Source organism: Sinohyriopsis cumingii, unplaced genomic scaffold (assembly GCF_028554795.1).
Source record: "Sinohyriopsis cumingii isolate HCF-2022 unplaced genomic scaffold, ASM2855479v2 utg001460l, whole genome shotgun sequence".
In the NCBI taxonomy this organism is placed as follows: Eukaryota; Metazoa; Mollusca; class Bivalvia; order Unionida; family Unionidae; genus Sinohyriopsis; species Sinohyriopsis cumingii.
Genome location: NW_028316002.1, coordinates 1542514 through 1564494, shown reverse-complemented (window position 1 = coordinate 1564494; position 21981 = coordinate 1542514). Strand labels below are relative to the sequence as shown.

The window sequence follows — 21981 nt, the reverse complement described above, 5'->3', positions numbered from 1 at the left end:
TGGGTTATTTCTCTTGACAACAATAATGTCCTAAAGACATATGCTTCACATTGGATTAAATCTCTTGACTACAATAATGTCCTAATGACATATGCTTCATATTGGGTTAATTCTCTTGACTACAATAATATCCTAAAGACATATGCTTCACATTGGGTTAACTCTCTTGACTACAATAATGTCCTAACGACATATGCTTCACATTGGGTTAATTCTCTTGACAACAATAATGTCCTAAAGACATATGCTTCACATTGGGTTAATTCTCTTGACAACAATAATGTCCTAAAGACATATGCTTCACATTGGGTTAACTCTCTTAACAATAATAATGTCCTAAAGACATATGCTTCACATTGGGTTAACTCTCTTGACAATAATAATGTCCTAAAGACATATGCTTCACATTGGGTTAACTCTCTTAACAATAATAATGTCCTAAAGACATATGCTTCACATTGGGTTAACTCTCTTGACAATAATAATGTCCTAAAGACATATGCTTCACATTGGGTTAACTCTCTTGACAATAATAATGTCCTAAAGACATATGCTTCACATTGGGTTAAATCTCTTGACTACAATAATGTCCTAAAGACATATGCTTCACATTGGGTTAAATCTCTTGACTATAATAATGTCCTAAAGACATATGCTTCACATTGGGTTAACTCTCTTGACTATAATAATGTCCTAAAGACATATGCTTCACATTGGGTTAACTCTCTTGACAATAATAATGTCCTAAAGACATATGCTTCACATTGGGTTAAATCTCTTGACTATAATAATGTCCTAAAGACATATGCTTCACATTGGGTTAACTCTCTTGACTATAATAATGTCCTAAAGACATATGCTTCACATTGGGTTAACTCTCTTGACAATAATAATGTCCTAAAGACATATGCTTCACATTGGGTTAATTCTCTTGACAATATTAATGTCCTAAAGACATATGCTTCACATTGGGTTAACTCTCTTAACAATAATAATGTCCTAAAGACATATGCTTCACATTGGGTTAACTCTCTTAACAATAATAATGTCCTAAAGACATATGCTTCACATTGGGTTAAATCTCTTGACTACAATAATGTCCTAACGACATATGCTTCATATTGGGTTAACTCTCTTGACTACAATAATGTCCTAACAACATATGCTTCATATTGGGTTAACTCTCTTGACAATAATGTCCTAAAGCCATATGCTTCACATTGGGTTAATTCTCTTGACTACAATAATGTCCTAACGACATATGCTTCACATTGGGTTAATTCTCTTGACAACAATAATGTCCTAAAGACATATGCTTCACATTGGGTTAATTCTCTTGACAACAATAATGTCCTAAAGACATATGCTTCACACTGGGTTAACTCTCTTGGCAATAATAATGTCCTAAAGACATATGCTTCACATTGGGTTAACTCTCTTGACAATAATAATGTCCTAAAGACATATGCTTCACATTGGGTTAAATCTCTTGACTACAATAATGTCCTAACAACATATGCTTCACATTGGGTTACTTCTCTTGACTACAATAATGTCCTAAAGACATATGCTTCACATTGGGTTAACTCTCTTGACTATAATAATGTCCTAAAGACATATGCTTCACACTGGGTTAATTCTCTTGACAACAATAATGTCCTAATGACATATGCTACATATTGGGTTAACTCTCTTGACAATAATAATGTCCTAAAGCCATATGCTTCACATTGGGTTAATTCTCTTGACTACAATAATGTCCTAACGATATATGTTTCATATTGGGTTAACTCTCTTGACAATAATAATGTCCTAAAGCCATATGCTTCATATTGGGTTAACTCTCTTGACTACAATAATGTCCTAACAACATATGCTTCACATTGGGTTAACTCTCTTGACTACAATAATGTCCTAGAGCCATATGTTTCACACTGGGTTAACTCTCTTGACTACAATAATGCTACTGTCATAATGCTGAAATTTGCTGGGGAGAAAAAAAGTACTCCAGAAAAGAACAGATGTTTTGATAAACGTATAATGCTGCATGCGTTTTGCATCCGCTGTAATCTTTTCTCTGCAATAACTTTAGTTTAGAATGAGAAGATTTTGCCAAATTACACAGTGGAAACAAATAAGAACTGTTTACTTTCAGTGGTGGAGCACAGGGCTGATGAAGTCACAAGGCAGCATGTGGCAAATGTCACAAAATATGGATTATATCACAATAAAATACATCTGAGTCACATTAAATAGCCTGGTTATTTATGCCTTATTGTTTAAAATTAGATTTCAAATTATTATCAGAGAAGTAAGGTAATATGCCTGCATGCTACTAATACATGGGAAACATGGACTAAGGCTGAGAAGACCTGATGGTCAAAACAACATTCTGGCAGCAAAATATATCCTGAAACAGTATCGGCTGTGACAAGCATGGCATAAATCAATCATTTTATTCTCTCTGCAGGATAATACTTTCTTTATTGTTAGTGTCAAAAATGCTAAACAGCAATGGTGACTTAAAACAATGACTTCTACAAAGCTGGAAACTTTAAACCCTATGACCAACAGACAGAGACAACATAAATATTTGTTAACTTACAGTTTTCCTCATGTCTCTGATTTCTTCCCTCAATTTCTTTTTCTTTTCTGAATACTGTTTGTCCTCTTCCTTGAATGACTATGATGCAAAATAATATTGTATTAAATATTTTGCCTTCAAGACATACATATATCTATTTAACATTATGTTCATAAATCGTTAAATATATAATAGCTGGTATACAAATTATTTCAACTTTTTTTACAATTTACAGGATTGCATCTTCTTTCTCATGTAATTAATAAAAGCTAACAAATGCAGAATTTTTTAGGCAGTACAAATACAGTGCTCCCTCACTATAATGCCATTGATTAAAACATAGCAAAATTGTAGCTATCATGTACTTTTCATTATCAGACTGTCTCACATGAACAGTGTTATAATGAGGGCATGCTATAGTTCTAAACATCTGATCTCACATATTTAGCCAAGCATATTTACAAATTTAATTTTCCCACAAACACTCACTTTATTTTGGGGTAACTGGTCACATTTTCTTTCAACAGTACCTGCTCATTATAAAGCTGCTGATTGGTGAAATACCAGTGCACTGCATTATTAGTGATAGAACTGTATACCGAGGTATCTTAATAATGGGGTATGTTACAGTGAACCACAAAAAAGAAAATTTTAATGCTATAACATCACATAATAATTGGCTCCCATTATCCATGAACAAAATTTAAGGGAAACAAAATGGATGGCAATGGCAGAATCAAATTAAAATCAGGTGAAATAAAAAAAGTGGCAATAATAAAATTAAACTTAATGGAATTCATGCCCTTTCCCAAGTAATATGAGAGGCTGTGTTATACTGAAAGACTTTATAATAATAGTATACTGTATATATTTTTTGAAATATGATTCATATAAGTCTTTGGAATACAGGAAGCCTGAACAAAAATAAATTGCTGCTGACCACTATGTGACTGCAGATCAAGGTATAAGTTGTTTGCAGTTGGATTTGACTTATAACCAAGAAAAATATAGTATTGGATTTGACTTATAACTAAGTATATATGGTATTGGATTTGACTTATAACTAAGTAAATATGGTATTGGATTTGACTTATAACCAAGTATATATGGTACTGGATTTGACTTATAACCAAGTACATATGGTATTGAATTTGACTTATAACCAAGAGTATATGGTATTGGATTTGACTTATAACCAATTAAATATGGTATTGGATTTGACTTACAACCATGTATATATGGTACTGGATTTGACTTATAACCAAGTAAATGTGGTATTGGATTTGACTTATAACCAAGTATAGATGGCTTAGGATTTGACTTATAACCAAGTATATATAGCTAAAGATTTGACTTATAACCAAGTATATATGGTATTGGATTTGACTTATAACCAAGTAAATATGGTATTGGATTTGACTTATACCCAAGTAAATATGGTATTGGATTTGACTTATAACCAAGTAAAGATGGTATTGGATTTGACTTATAACCAAGTATATTTGGTTTACAATGGTGGCATTTTCAAATATTTGCTAATCAACCAAACTTCATATATGTAGTCATATATGATAACACACAATATATTTATTGGAATCTTGGATTCCTACCACTAGATAACTTTAAGAGGGCTGGGGTGGGGGGGAAGACATAGTCTCAAATGATACTGTTAGTTTAATTATTAGTCCAAAATGTACGAGCTAACTTTCAATGGCAAGTCATCAAAATGGTTCTAGTTTAACTTACACACTTAAATCCAAAATTTGAAATAAGTGGAAATTCTATACCTGAATTTGTTATAAAATGGTTCTTTCGCATTTTTGTTTAAAGATGTCATTAAAAAATTGACCCTTGAAATTTTGTTCTTGTTCATGTTCATGACATACTTTTCACCTCAATCTCAAATTTATATTTACCATATTTCCCCCAGATAATAAGACCAGGGGGCCAGCCTAAATAATTTGTCAAAAAGTTGGATGTATGCTTATCATCAAATATATCCTAAGCAATTATTTTCAATGATTTTGTAAAATTGAGGAGGGGCTTATCATCAATCATGTGCTTATTATTGGATCAATATGGTAACACTTCAATACAAATTTATATGTCTTAAAAATGTTTACTTTCCTGCTTGTAACATGAAAACAATTAGGCCACTGTTCATCAAAATTTTATTTAAATTTCTCTCTTGCAAACAACTAATTAACTTGATCTAATTAGTTCTCTACCTCTAATTCCTGTGTCTGTAGCCATGTGGCATCTGGTGAAGGTGTAGGGGTAGGAGTTGTATAAATTTCATCTTTCTCAACAGCTTCTATACGCCTTTGTCTCTCCTGCAAAATGTAATTAAAAAAATATTATAATCTTTCTATTTATATATAAATTGATACATTGTAACATTAGAATAATTTTATCCTTTTGATGCATGGAAAATATATGGCCAAAATTAGAAAAGCCAAACTTCCTCTAAATATAATGCCTGACAGTATATTGTCTAGAATTCTTTTTTCCATCAAAAAAGTATTAGTGAATTAAAACCATGCCACTTATAATCAGACCTGCCTACATTTCCTGTGCCAAAAATAAATATTATATCATAGTTTGTAGATTATTTTGTAAATAATGGTAACTAAAATAAATATCACTGAAATTAAAAAACACACTTCTACTCATCAAATTTGCCCATTTACCCATTTAAAAAATAACTGATATAGTTTTCAGTAAAACATTGAAAGGAAGGTAACCAATATTAATTGTCCACATTAAAATACAGGTAAAATTAATTTGAGTTAAATAACAACGAAACACCAGGTTCCAGTTCCACTAAACACTTCAACATTTCTATCTCATATTTAGATTTTTTAGTATCTTTCCTATTGCTGGGTTTGTAACAATTATTTTTTTAAAGAACATTGAACAGTCAACAGGAATTCAAATACAATCATAACATTTTGAATTTTCCTTAAAGGAGTCTTGCCTTATCCTGAAGAAACTGTGAGGATTAAAAAATTAAGAATAAGCTGTTTTCCAAAAATTTGACCTTGCATCCTTTTCACTACCCCAGCCTCTGACAAAAATACTCAATACTAATAGCATCACAGGCAGGGTAATGTAAAATCTAAATCTGATGTGAGATTTTGAGATGTTTAGTAAAATTGTGATCAGGTATGCATAGTAGCTAAGGTTGTTAGAAAATCAAGATGTCCAATATAGATTTAGCAACTTCCCTCCCACATGGCATGCTGGGATTGAGACACATGGGCTGAGAAGTGGCTATTGTTATCCAAGTAATGAGCAAAAAAATGGGGCAGTGCTTATTAAGACATGTGCACATGTTCCATCAAATACATTATTTTATTCGCATTTTACTGTACATGATTGTATCATCAGTCCCAGTAGTCATGATAAACCTTGTACATAAAAGTTGCATTTATAATCAACATTCTAAACATTCAATCATGAAGAACTAAGTAAAATATTGTCACAACCATAAAAATCATACACAGATCTATTGTATGCATATATATTTAAGGACCTTCAGTATGTTTTTGAACTTCAAACTTTTAATTAAGAAATTCAGCTTTTGTGCTTAGAATGTTACTTTTTAATTTGAGATCGTAACTAATTTTTTGTAGTAATGAAATAAATACAGATAAACAAGATTATGTTAACACTCTTAACACTCTTTGCTATACAATTTTGAATAAAAAAATGTATGAATCCTGTGCTCTGTAAAAGTCTATGTGCAGTCTTAAAAAGAAACGAGGCCCATTGGAGATTCCAACTGCTCACCTGTCATACATTGGTCAAATAGGCAAATATAGTGACAAGGCCTTGGGTTGAAAGATATCCATTGCAGGATGATTTCCAGCTATCTGGTAAAAGTGGTTACTTAATTTTGAAGAGAAAGTCATTCTATGATTTTATATACAAGTAACAGTAGCCATAATTGATGAAAATAAGTATCATCTGTAGGTTTTGCGCCTTGTAGTTGCTATGGAAGCCACATATTTCTTTGTTGGGCACCCCAGCTATGAATTTGAAACAAACAAAATCTTAGGAGAGCATGTAATGAAACACATTTTTACTAAGTTTAGCAAAAATTGGTGCAACAGCTTTTGAGTAGTCAAAGAAACTACATGTAGACAGATAGCTGGATGACAGACAATCAACATGTGATGGGTACAGGACCATAACAAAAGCTCACATGGTCTTTGGTCAGCCTGTCTAAAAAAAATCAAAGCAAAAGCAATCTTGCAGTGCAATAAATAAAGTGGCTATTAAATCCTATCTAAATCTACTGACTGGCAAATCTGTAATGATATACATCATGCATGTTTGACAATATGCAAGTCAAAAACACCATATATGTATATAGACAACGAACCAACATGTTGATAAATCATTTGTCTACTGTGAAATAAAGCATCTTAAATGTTTTTGTGTTTAATAATAATAATAATAATAATAATAATAATAATAATAATTTTAATATTATTATGATGATGATTATTATGATGATGATGATTATTAGTATTATTATTTTTATTATTATCATTTTTTAAAATAAATATTATTATTATTATTATTATTAATTAATTAATTAATTAAATCAATGAAAGTTAAAGATTCTTACATAATGTGTATATATGTATGCCTAGTGCTGAAGTTAGCTGCTTTACTAATAAAAATAAATCAAACTGTGATTAAACCTACAAAAAGAAATTCAAGCTAGCTATACTAAATATAACAAAAATATCTGACCATTGCATTTTATAACTATGCAAAGATATCTTAATCTATGCTAATATGCAAATTACCTTAGGTGGCAGCAGCTGTAGTGAAATATATTTTCTGTATCAGATATTTGTGAGGCAATATTATTAAAAGAAATAATTTCTACATTAAAAATTTTGCTTCAAATGCTAGTCAACTGCTCTGACAATAAATATTTTATGAACATTTTTATGAACATCTACAACATGTTTTTCAGATCTGCAGGCAGGGCTCCAAAGTGTCCTTTTCTAATCCTTTCAAATGGTGGATGGGTAGTGAGAATGGCAGCAATTTTAAAACAAGGAAAAACATTATAGCTACAATAGGGCCCCTTGTCTGGCAGAAATTTGTGCTTGGGTTGTAATGAGCCATTAATAAAGCAGCATGTATTGCCAACATGAACTGCAAGCATTACTGCTGTCTTATTATTATTATTATTATTACATTTCAAGCTTTAAATCTGAAGCATTTCAAGAACATTTAACAGCGTAAACACTATTCATCTATGTAAAATAAGAAAAAGTTTTCATTGATATATATATACAAGACTAATGTACAGAAGGAATATATAAATGTTCTTTCATTTCAGTATACAGACCTGTTTTCTTGGAATCCTTACTACACTGCACATTTTGCACGATAATCATGGCCTTATGACTATACAAGACTGTACATCAGTGAATGTGTGATTATTTTATTATCATTCTTGATGCATTAAGTCAAAAGTAAAATTTATAAAAAAGTGATCCACCATATATAGTGACTCACAACAAAATTGTTGACTCAAGGTAATGTAACATTGTGTTGCAGTGAGATAGGTGTTAGCAATTAATTTTAGCCAGGAAAATGAGATTAAATGATTTTACTTACTTGCTCATTAGTACTTTGCTGTATGTCTCTTAGATGAAATAAAGGGATTTATTCTCTTTGGGGCAGCTTGGTAAAGGAAATTTCTTATATGGCAAAGAGGTAATGATTGCTAAGTTGCAAACAACTTTCACCAGGTCATCAACAGATCATATCTTATCAGTATTTCTCTGAAGTCAGAATCTGAGGTACCTCCAGATATTTTTGAGAAAATCAATATCTCAGAGAAAACCTTTGCAAAATGTAATGTTGTTATTGGTCTTGAAATGACAAGCCTTCAAAAGCTCATGGGAAGGTCAGTTGTCTTCTTAATACAAGTGTCTCCTTCTGGAAAAATGTTTTTAAGAATAGGCCACAAAATGATTTAACTGGATTTGGTGTTTTAAGGAACAGCGACACAAACAGGTTAATTAGTGCCGAGGCCAATGTAGTAAAGTGATTTGTCCAAGAACACACTAGTGCAGACAACCTTCATGGATCCAGTGGCAGGATTTGAACCTGCATTCTTTTGGCTGCAAGTCTTTGCACACTAGCAAAAGTAGTTCCAGCTGACTATACAGAATCTAGATATATTGACCACTGTTTTAACTGCCATTGTTTTTCACTATTGGTCCAATTTTATACTAAATGTCATACAAGTCATGTATGTGCATTTATTCGTCTTATATATATATATATATATATATATATATATATATATATATATTTGTTTGACCTAGGTATATTTAATCTTTATTATTGAATGCTCTGCACAGTAACTGTCAGCAAGAAACTTCCTGATGAAAAATACTTAAGTACTGATCACTATGAACTTACAGTGGTAGCCAAGTATTTAACTGGGTGAAGAAAAGAGTAGGTTGAGTTTAATCATAACAATGTAGGGTAGTACAAATTTGTTTATCTACATGCATAACTTTCATTGTGACATTCAAGTGCAACATTCAGTCTGGGTTGCACTGGATCACACCTTTATTTGATATCATCAAAAAATCTCCACATACTTTAACATTAATTTTGCCTATGTACTTCTTGGGGTGTTTAAATAATTAACTTCCAAAGGGATATAGTCTTATAAAGATTCATATAAAGTGAATAATTGCCATCTAAAGGTATGTAAAATCAAATTCTAAAAAATGACACACATTACTGAAATAATCAGTGTTTAATACATATATGACCCGTATGACATTTACTATAAAGTACATTCAGCATTCCCACACTGTCATAGAAATGTTCTCATGAGGTCAATATGCCATCCAATACATTGGAGCTGGTAAAATATGACACACATTCTTCATACACTTATTCTGTTATCATGTCCATCCCCACATGACACTTATCCCTAAATATCACTGCATCACATCCTTAAAGTCTGGTCCATCCTGCACTAATAAATTCAACAATTTCAGTTTTCTTTGAAGAAGATGACCTTCTGTGCAACACACTTAAAATATCACTCAAAATACAAATGCCTATGGATGGTTCCTGTGCATATGGGTATGGGCACTAATTAAATTCGCCAAACTAAGTCCTATATCTCTCTTTATCAGCTGAAAAAGGAGCTGTTCACCATGAACAACCATGCTTTTGTGGTCAGCCACTTCAACAAAGATTCTCTACAGAACCTGCTGCACTGAATTTGTTTCAAAAATTTCACTATTGTAGCTTGAGCTTATACCACAACTTCAGCAACATTTCATGTCTTCCTTATTACAATATAATGTTACTCGCTTTTGTGTAAGGTGTGGTTCATTTATACGTTTGAGCCTTCTTCATATGATATCAATTTACTTACAATATTTAGCAGATGACTTAATAACTTTAGGATAATGTAACTGGTGTTAGAATTATTTACCTACTTTCTACTAATCAATAAAGATGCAAGATACTCTTGAATTGCACAACCATGACTTTGTCATGATTTCATACATGTGACAGAATAAAGACGACACATATCGTGATTTGCAAAATTTGGTCAGTTTTTATTTCAAATCAAGAGGATTTTCATGGACCTGATTTTTAGCATGAACATGGACAAATATAACAAATTTTGAACAAAGTTTCTCTTTTAATATTAAAATATGCACATCATCTCATCAAAGCAGTCCTTGACAGTAGCTTGTTGCTTTTCATATTCTCCTTAAATGTATCGTAAACATTTTTAGCATCTCAAAGAAAATCATTGTCTGGATTATATTTGTCTGGACAGTCCACATCATTAAAATCTAACACATAGGAGACAATGTATTTTTACTTGATCCAGGCTTCCTCTGGAGTTGGACTGAATTTTCCTTAGAATGTCCTTTCAGTGTCTGCATTGGAATGTGGCTGCAATGTTAATACAACTCTACCGAGTCCACAGAGAAGTTTAAATTGTTTGTGGGTAGATCAGACTGCTGACTGACTGTCAGAACATCTCAAGATTGGTGCTGTCTGGGTCAAATTTGAGAAGTTCCCCTTTAAACTGACTTTATAGGAATAGTAGAATGGATATTCATGTCTTTGAACTTTATTCCATAAAATGTATTTCCTGTTTCCATCCATTATTGAATTTTGTGTGATAATTTGGATGTTTAGATTTGGGCATTTTAGCATTGGGGATCACATAACCTTTGATGTTAATTACTCATACCAAAGTGCCCCGTTTTATGCCAGCCATACTCTTTAGTAACATCATAATATATCAGAATCTTTAATCCTTTCCAAAATTACTACTGACTGCAGAATTCTTTACTGGATATATAATACAATAGAAGCATATTGTATATCTAACTGATTTAGAACAGCATTCATCACACATGTCCTTATATTCTTATTTATCAGTTCATCTGAACCGCAGCATGACCGCCCCCAACCAGTTATAATTTCTGTGACCCTGTTTTTCATCTGCCTCATCTTTAATTATTTTGAAACATTTTACATCCAAAAGAGACCAAAATCTTATTATTAGGGACAGAGGCTTTCTTTCTAAATAAAAAACTTATCAAACAGAGTAGCTGGAATGGTTTAACTACCTTTTCCTCCTGACTGATGATGGCTGTGCCTGAGGTGGGTCTGGATATAAGAGTAGGTGACCAGTCTTCCATTTTTCGAAGATATTCTTGCTCTTCTTTTTGAAGACTCATCAGTCGTGTTTTCTTGGCTCGGGCATGATCTACTGCAGATTTTGATTTGCCAATACTAGGCAAGGCATAGCTGAATCAAAGCAAATACAATTTGGAATACAAACAAATTTTATGTATCAAACATTTCTTGAAATAACATTTAAGCTTAAGCTTTCAGGCTGAATAAGAAATGTCCTAAAGCATCATATTTTTTTTCAAGACCTTTCATAGTGGTCCTCCCCTTGAATGGACACTGACCAGCAGCCACCTGCTTTATACAGCAAGAATGCCATGTCACAGACAAGTTCGTGTTCAAAATTACCCCTTAAGGATTGTCACACTCTAATGTGGTCAGCATATTAGTGCAACAACTGTCAAATTTACACCTCACAAGTGGCCACTTAATGGCTGACATTTGTTCCAAAATGCTGATAAATTAACTTTAATCCATACAAATGGATAAGTAATCTGATTATCCTTATTACTGTATGTTCCTTAAATGTTTTGTTTTGTCACTTTGATAAAATATGTCTATTATTATCAGAATAATTATCCAGATGACAAAAGCTAACAGCTGAGAAGCACAGTATTATTTAACTCAAATCAACATGACCTCCACACACCAGATATTACACTGGTATATTAGTCTTTGTGACATCCCTCTCTTAGATTATACAATGTAATTAAGTGGGTATCATACTGAAAAATTCTGATCACATGACAAACTCACTTCCTTTGTAAACAATGAGCACCTCATGTAATAAGTACAAGTTGCCAAGGAAGGAATAAGCTGTGAATGGTCATCAGATGTTCTCACTGAAGCAGGAAAAGTGAAAGAAAAAAATCATCAATCTACATTCAACTGCAGTGAGTGGGAAAATGTAACTGATGAATCTAGAGGGATTGTTACAACCACATGTTTGTGCCCAGATTTTAGAGACAAGGTGGTTTTGTAACACCATTTATCAATATCCACAAATTTTTAAAAATAACACTGATAACTGTCTTATCACATAAGTCTATACCATGATAAAATTCTTGTGAATTTTAAAGGAATGTATATTTACAAGTTAGTTATGCCTTTCATGCTTTACATGTAGTTATTACTCACATATATGTGATCCCCATCTAGAACAGCCACCTGTCTTATAAGTCCACTTTCCTGCTATAGAAGAGGTGGGCATATAAGAGGGGGACCACTGTTTCCCTATGTAGACTTGACTAAATAAAAGTACAATATTGTTAAAAATTGGATATAAATGATTTAATTCTTTTTTAATATTTTTATTTTCAAACCAACCTTCTCTACCTCATTGCAAACACTGTTTTCCCTCTAAATATAAGCTTTCCAAAAATTAATAAACTCTAAATATAGGCCATTAGAGATTTATTTTGGAATCTACCTTATAAACTTGGTGATCATAACTAAATTTATCCAAATGCATGATGGGAGGCTGGATAAGTATATTTATTAAATGTGGTGAACAGTTTAGGAAAGAGCCAATATGCTAAATACTTGCTTATGGATGTATCTGAAACTAGCACAACACTATGAAACAAACTTATTTACTTGTCTAAAACTGATGCACATTAGGGACCATGATTATTAAAATAGAACATCAGGACAATAACGGCATGGGATTAAAATTAGGGAAAATATATCACTTTGCCTATAGGATTGAGTACAGGATAAGTATCAGTATTTGCTCTAACATTATGGAAGTTTGGCTTAAAAATATAAAATATTAAAAAGAAGTGAATTGTTCCTTTTTTAATTCAATATTAAGCTGTTTATTTACTCAGGTCTAGACAGGATATTTTCAGAAAGGGTGCAAAGAAAGCTTGAGAAATATTGAAAGAGCAAAGCAAAAAAACTGTTTGCTAAGGCCATTTTATACAAATACCAACTGAAACTGAATTAAATACATTATTTATTCTGATATCATATCAATAAAACACATTGTGTAAATAAATGTTTATAATAAATAAATCAACAAAGAAGCTAGTTGAAAGGTATGGCTATGAATACTGTGGATAATAAAGAAACAAGCAAACATAATGAACGATATATTTTTAAGAACATAACTAAAAGTTTTAATAAAATATTGCAACCAAAAATAATAACAAATTCCCATAAACTATAATGATTTGTAAGGTCAGGTGTCCATTTATGAGTTATGAGTCTAAGATAAAGATTAAAGTAACATTGGGAACTGAACATTTACTTTGAACTAAATACAACACTGCCAGCATAAATAGGCAATATCTTTCAAAATTGACTTGAACAGTGATTATTTCTGCTCACATTTTCTCTTAAGTGGTTACTGGGGTTCCCTCATTACACATATATTTTGTTTTAAGTGATAATTGGGGTTCCCTCATTACACCTATATTTGTTTTAAGTGGAAATTGGCATTCCCATGTTACACATATATTTATCTTAAGTGGTAATTGGGGTTCCCACATTACATGTATGTTTGTCTTAAATGGTAACTGGGGTTCCCATGTTACACTTATAGTTGTCTTAAGTGATAATTGGGTTTCCCATGTTACAAATATGTTTGGATCTGACTGTAATGGACATCCTGACTTTTACAAATTACATCCAATTTTTTCTGAAAATTTTGAAATACTCAATTTTTTGTCTTGCCTCAGCCTAAAAAAACAAAGTGAGACAATTAAATTGGTACAAAATATAAAGTAGCCAATAATAAACATATTTATAAATGAACAAATGTGTAATAATCATCAGACATGAAACTTTGGGTACAGTCTTATCTTGTGCATAATGCACCATTAGTTCTGGGTCCATGCACTTTGTTAGGAGTAATCAGTAGAACAAGCAACACAAAGCCTGATCTGCCAGTGCATTATGGGATAGTCAGACCAATAAATTAGCCCAGTGATGATACTGACTCCAGGCAGTTTAGGGTCTGATATTGTCTATTCATTAAAACCTACAACAATCTACAGAAAAATCTTGTCTGTACATACTGGTGTACATTTTATACATTTAACCAGTATTTCTTGCAGTTGTGGAGCTTCCAACTGCTAAAGAATTCTTTTGGTGAGATATATATTATATTTCCAGAGCAAATCCTATGTTTGGCAACTGGTAAATCCACACTGAATTACACAACCCTCTGTCCCATGGCCGTTTTGAATTTTGTGCTAGATATGGCTGCTACTAAATACAGAAAAGATTCTAATACGTATGCAGGTGTCTTCTGGAAAGATCCGCGTGCAGCAAAATTGCAGATTTTAATGAACAGGTGACATCAGACCCACCTATCGGCCACCAGCATCAACATAGATCGGGGTGAGGGGTTGATTTATCAGAATATGTGATAATCGCTATATTTTTGCAGTGGGCATTATTGCTGGTGTCATATAAAGTCACATTATATGACCTGGAATACTAAATCTATTTGTAGCCTTCTCCCTTTGAAACTTTTCCCTAACAGTTGGCCTAGTCGGGTGTAGTACCCAATCTTATACCAACCAAACAATACTACAGGACAACAATTAACCTGAGAGAAGGCAATAAGATAAATATATGCAAAAACCATTGCAAATATTACTGATGAGGGGTACTATATTGACACACAGACCAGCAAATACTTGAACCTAGAAAACCCGAGAGCTGGAGGATTTTATCTTCTACCTAAAATCTTCAAACAAGGAAACCCAATCAAACCTATAATCTCTGGTAACAGGCATCCCACAGAAAGGATATCAAAATATTTGGATCATTTCTTGAGACCACATGTCCACAAATTGTCATCCTATCTTCAGGAAATGACAAATTACCTCATAAAAAGCAAAGCAAGTGAACCATTACTGCCAGATAAAATGCTTGTTTCCTTTGATGACACATCTCTGTATACTAAAATACCACACAGTAAATGGATAGAGATGTGTAAGGAATCACGATAAACAAGAACTGCAGATAATATGTTCACTTACTTCCTAGTTAACAACCTGGGGCTTGTCCTAAAACTCAACAACTTTGAATTTTATGACGAAGAAAACTACCTCCAATCAATGGAACCACAATGGGTACAAAACTGGCCTCCTTGTGTGCTAATACTTTTATGGGAAGACTGGAGATTAAACTTTTTTGCATTGGTGGAACATACACATTACCTGTGGGTAAGCTTTATCAATGATATAAAAATGAACTAACAACATGAAAGAGAAAATCTGAATGAATTCATATGAAAAGCAAACAACTTCCATCCTTCAGTAAAATCATGGCAGAACTCTCTAACTCAAACCATGTATTTTCTGGACACAACAACAGACTGGTATAAAACAAACTCAGTATAAACATCTACTTAAAATAAATTCATAAACACCAGTACCTCTAAGCATAAGTTTTGTTAAAAAGTTTAGTGAAACCTCACCAAAGTGTAAGTGAGATCGCACCAAAATTTCAACGATATTATTTTGAGATATAAAAAATTTAAGTGAAATCACACTAATATTTTGACTAATATTTTCAGTAAAATTACACCGAAATACTACATGCACATGTAAATCTACCCAAGGTTACATGTATATTGGTGCAAAACTAACAACTTGAAGGCCCCTGGTACTACAGAAATAAACAAGGCAATAACAAAATAGTTATTGCTATGCAATAAAGATAGTTAAAAAGAGAGAATAATGGAAATGGACCTTTTATTTGGACCACTGGTCTTGTTTTCTATTTCCTTTTCTATAAACACTTGACAAGCCAGTAACTAACAAATTAGGTGTTTGATAGCAAAAGGAGGTAAAATATTACCTTGTACCATGTAGGAAATTAATAAATTACCTTCTGAAAAGTGAGGAATCTAATAAACAAATAAACAAAATGTAACTAAATGCAAGATAAGAAAACAAAAACTCAACATGTCTAAGTTTGAACTTACTTCCAAGTAAAGCATGTCAGAATGCCATCAAAACCTGTTGTGTAAATAATATGGGAATCTTCGGAAAAAATCAAACTTCTGACACCACCTGTTCTGAAGTCATGAGGAGTGGCAGAGACAACGTGATCCTGCAAAAAAATATGTATCAGCTCAAAGGCACCAAAAGTCTTGAAACCCCATTATAGATAGAAAAATGTCTGAAAGAAATGGCCAGACAATATCTTAGTAAATTTGGCTTGATATAAGCATATAATTTTATATAATTCTACTTTGATTCTGCCTGCATATTTATCTTAAGTATGCCATTGCAAAGGATATTTCTTGTGGTTATTACCAGTAATATAAAACAACTGAATATTCTGAGGAAATCCAAAATGTCTTGTTTTTAAAAGTGCCCCAACCGGATAGGAATCTATATCTGATTCTGTATTAATTCTTTCAAATGACGATTATATAATATAATGTATTATTTTTAATGCTGTAATTCTTAATGCTATAATTCTTAATGCAACTGTAGCACAAAATGATGATTTCTTGAAGGTTCTTTACAAGTATACATTGTACAGGTTAGGGGACCAAGCAAAATACATTATAATGTTTACGAATGTTTATATGTCATATGTTTCAAAGGAAGGACTTGACACATAATAATTTAAATAAGCAATAGAGAAATGGTGAGCAGTTTGCCAAATAAATGTACCCCAGTCTCTTCTGCCTACCACAACTATTCCCATAATGAAGATAAGCCTATACAAACTGGTCAATAAACATATCACAGCAATCCAACGAAATTGCAAGAGCAATAGTCAAAAAATTCTATTATATACAGCATCCAACTGCAAATCACAAAAAGCATCACCTATAACAAAACTCAGAGGGAGTACAAAGATTTGATGATATGTGTATCCTGTATAATATGTACCTTGTTTTAGAAGGATCAATAAAAATAATGCAAGACAAATTGCTTTCAAAAGATTATGGTTTATGCTGCATTCAGCTAAAGAATACAAAGGACAATAATGCCAACAAAAAGCACACCTTCAGGTGACGACCACAGCATGCACAAAGCTTCATGGTGATCCACTGAAAAATGTGAGTCAGACTATCTGCATTTACAAAATTTTGTCTCCAAGGTCCATGTGATAAGGGCAATAACTCTAACAAAAATCACAGGTGTCTTGTCAATATGGCCATCATTGGATCGTGACTATACAATTTCCTGAGTTTCATAGCAATCCACTGAAATCTTTAAGACTAGTTGTGTTCACAAAGTTCTGTTATATCCTACATTGAGCTGCAAGTCAAAGAGGGGAATAACTCTTACAAAAATTTAAAGAGCACGGTGATTTGTTCACATGCAAAATTTCAGAAGATGACCATAACAGTTACCAAATTTCATGGTGATCAATCACAAAATGTGAGACTTGTTGAATTCATAGGATTTTGTTATACACTACATTAATAACTCTTAGTAAAATTTGGATACTTTATCGAAATGCACATCTTCAAGTGATGATGATAGTACTTACCAACTGTCACAGTAATCCATAAATAACTGGAGGACTAATTCAAACAACAAAGGCAAGGACAGTCTGAATGCTCAGACCAAATGCACATATTTTCAAAGAAATTACAGTCATTCACACACAAGACAATAAATTATCAAAATGCATCCTAACAGTACAATTAAGCAATTATTCAATGTGATGGAAATGTAGAAGTAAAAAAGTGCAAGTTAAGTTCAGTTAGTATTCTTTAGGTGTTAAATGAGTGCTCTAGCAGTTTTAGTAACACCAGAATACTTTGAATGTGCATATGTAAAAATAAATGCAAATGCAGATGAGAAACAGAAGGAATTGTTCAGGGGACATAATTCTTTTAACAATGGTTGACTGGTTTTAATGGCAATTTGAGTGTATTACTTTTGATATAATGCCAAGGAAATTGGAGCAAAGTGCATTACAAACAGGACACACTGAGACAGACAGATAATATGGGCTGTCTTGGTTGAGTATTGAATCTGTAAACCCTTGGATTAAGAGTCCAACACTCTAGCAACTGTGCTCACTCATCTCTCTTTTAACAAAGGATTTTCAAAGTATAACCAGCAGTAAAATGTGATATGAACTTGCATCATTTAAATGAATTTCTAGTTTATTTTTTCTTACCATATTCCCCACATTTCTAATTAGAATTGACCCATCTGTTCCATATGTTGCCAACCATTTATGATGTGGTGAGAGACAAACTCGCCCCCCAGGAAGCTGGTGACCAGGGTACTCTGCTGCAGGTTCCAGCGTTATGTCATCTCTTTTCTGAAAATAAAGAAAACTTGAAAAAAATTGCCCTTAATAGGAGTGTGATGTTACACATGAATAAAGTTTGTTAAACAAAAGAAATCAAAGACAACTTAAGAAAAAAACACATAAGTGCATAACTTTGTCTTTTTATTAACTTGTTGCTCAATAGAGACAACTAGAGAAATGGATACTGTGTTATTCAAATACTGTAATAATTACCTCATGAAGTATGCATCACCAAGGTATATACAGTTCATCCTAGTTGAAGGATGATTTCATAACAAATAAATGGGATACAACTGTAATAAATTATCCCATAATGTTTGTATCATCAATGTATATATTTTATCACCATCATCATCATCATCTCTTTAAATTTGTTGGAAACCTGTTTCACATCAAATCTGTCTTGGTTTTTTTTTACAAAGAAAACACACATGCACAGAAGAAGGAAGGTTGAAATGCAAGCAATCAAAACAAAAGTAGCAAGTGAATATTGAAACTGAAGAGGATGGCATAAAAAAAATATTAAATTCGACCCCCAATTAATTTGTTGAATAAATATGCAATATGCAAACTGCTATAACACCTTGTTCCAATGATTATTGGGAACAAAAAAAGATAATTCAAAAGTACCATAAATGTATTCTTTTGATCTGAATTTCATAAATCAGTTTATATATATTTATACATTGTATGCTGTTAATGCTAATTGATACCAAAGTTTGTATCCTACAAAATTCACACTGACCAATTCTTTCAACTCTGCCATGTGATATTTCCAACCTTACCATACACAAAAGAACATGGGTTCAGTGCAAGAAGTTTGAACTATTGTGGACTGACACTGTACTTGACAAGGATTCCATGCATGAAGCCTGTGCATGGTGTGATGTCACTGTATCTAACAAGGATTCAATGCAAGAGGCCTGTGCTATGTAGCCCATACCATGATGTAATGACACTGTATCTGACAAGGATTCAATGAATGTAGCCTGTGCTAGGTTAATTTCACTGTATCTGACAAGGATTCTGTGCATGAAGCCTGTGCTAGGTGTAATGTCACTGTATCTGACAAGGAATCCATGCATGAAGCCTGTGCTAGGTGTAATTTCACTGTATCTGACAAGGATTCCGTGCATGAAACCTGTCCTAGGTGTAATGTCACAGTATCTGACAAGGATTCCATGCATGAAGCCTGTGCTAGGTGTAATGTCACTGTGTCTGACAAGGATTCCATGCATGAAGCCTGTGCTAGGTGTAATGTCACTGTGTCTGACAAGGATTCCATGCATGAAACCTGTGCAAGGTGTAATGTCACTGTATCTGACAAGGAATCCATGCATGAAGCCTGTGCTATGGTGTAATGACACTGTATCTAACAAGGAATCAATGCATGTAGCCCATACTATGGCATAATGATACTGTCTCTGACAAGGATTCCCATGCATGAAACCTGTGCTACGGTGTACTGATACGATACTGTATAATACTTGCAAAAACTTTAGGATAAAAATAACATTGGCAATGCTGCTATTGCCTCTAAAAAGTAATACCTAACATAATGTGTGATGTGATTTAGATTTTTAACATAGCTTTAACAATTTTCCAGTCATATCGCTACAATGTCTCTAGTGTGTCAGTTTAAAGTGATGTCTAGCACTGGAGCATCATGCCGCAGACATGTAGCAAGATGTCCCACCCAGTCACATTATCCTGACACAAGGCAAACCCGTCCTAACACTAACCTCTTAATGCTGAGCACCTAGCGAGGCAGCTGTTAGTACCACTTTTAGAAGTCTTTGGTATGACTTTGCCGAGGTTCAAACCCACAACCTCCTGCATCGGGGGCAGACGCTCTAACCACCTACCATAAACACCTAGCATAAAACTTGTTTACAAGACTAACTGCAAACAACATAGACCCTGATCTATCATCACATAATGTGCCAGCAGATCAGAGTCTCTATTTTTTATTCTACTAATTAGGTCTAACAATGTAAACAGAATGAGATCTGCTTGCACATTATGCACTGGCAGACCTGTGTCTATGCAGGCTACAGTTGGATTTGACTTATATGGACTGGTATGGCAATCAGTTGTACTATGTGTGATGGGGAAGTGTAATATCTAGCACTTTCCATGTAACCAATGGCATGAGGCAGGGGGTGTTCTTTCCCCTTTGTTACTTAATATATACATAGATGAGCTAAATCATAAACTGGGTCAGTGTTACATGGGATTATGTCTGCCACCAAATATGTAGTTTCTTAACAATTTTAGTTTTGCTGATGATATATCATTGATAAGTCCTTCTATCTCAGGTTTAAGGAAATTATTAAAGATATGTGAACAATATGCATTAGAGATAGATATCATCTATAATAAAAAAAAAATCAGTATGCATGGTCTTTCAGTAAACTTTTTTAAATTGCCATCTCTTCCCCCATACATCTTAACAGCAATGCTTTTACATATGTCCACAGTTATACGTATTTGGGTCATATTTTGAAATCCAATCGGTCGGATAATAAAGACATGATGAGACATTACTGATTTTTGTGTACTCAAACATTCTTCTACATAAATTTAAGAACTGTTCATTGAATATCAAAATTAAATTATTCAAATTTTATTACTACACAATGTATAAACAAACTTTTGTGAATGTATGAAAAGTAGTCTTTGTTTTCTATTAGGCCTTCCTAGATGGAACAGTGCCTCCAACATATTTGTAAATTATAATGCATTCAGTTTTGATGAAGTAATGAGAAAGTATGTATTCTCAATGATGACAAGAATATCTAATAGTAAGTACTGTATACTGAAATCTCTTTGGAACTATGACATTCATTTAAATTCTGATATTAATAGTAAATGGAACAAATTACTTTTTAAATGTGCCACTTAATTTCATTCTTAACAATGCAGAGCACAGTCCACTGTGCAGATGTATCTGTATACTTGTATAAGATATTTATGATCTTTTATATTTACAATGTTTATACTTTATATCCACATTTTAATTTAGATGTATGGATTATGTAGTCTGAAACAAAGTTATCTTATCTTATCTTGTCTTGTCTTGTCTTGCCTTGTCTTGTCTTATGAGTAAATATAGTATAAATCACACTGAGACTTATTTTTACATACTATATGTACATGTACTTGCTTATAAGTCAAGTCCAAGTGTAAACCTACACATCCTCAGATCTACCATCACATCATGTGCCAGTAGATCTGGGTCTAATCAGTCTGCTAGGAGTAATCAGTAGAAGATACAACACAGAACCTGATCTGTAAGTCCATTATACAATGTCAGATCAAAGTCTATGTTGTTTGCAGTTGGACTTGACTTTTACATCAGTATATACAGTTGTTATGTGAAGTCACAAAGCACTCCACACAGATGCAATTAAAATTTAGTCTGAAGA

The 21981-nt window shown here is 32.9% G+C and overlaps 1 protein-coding gene across 9 annotated transcripts in view; it reads right to left on the bottom strand.

Moving 5' to 3' along the window:
• LOC149772475 (cilia- and flagella-associated protein 43-like) overlaps window positions 1-21981 on the bottom strand; it is a 123798-nt gene that overhangs the window by 63528 nt on the left and 38289 nt on the right. For 7 of the 9 annotated variants that reach the window (XM_089947760.1, XM_089947765.1, XM_089947766.1 and 4 more), the window contains 6 exons: window positions 18416-18562; window positions 16248-16375; window positions 11242-11422; window positions 7405-7419; window positions 4813-4917; window positions 2606-2683 (listed from right to left, as the gene is read on the bottom strand). In XM_089947760.1, the coding sequence (XP_089803886.1) occupies window positions 2606-2683; window positions 4813-4917; window positions 7405-7419; window positions 11242-11422; window positions 16248-16375; window positions 18416-18562 (654 nt within the window). The remainder of the gene's footprint in view (window positions 1-2605; window positions 2684-4812; window positions 4918-7404; window positions 7420-11241; window positions 11423-16247; window positions 16376-18415; window positions 18563-21981) is intronic. The other 2 variants (XM_089947762.1, XM_089947768.1) reach the window with 1 other exon arrangement.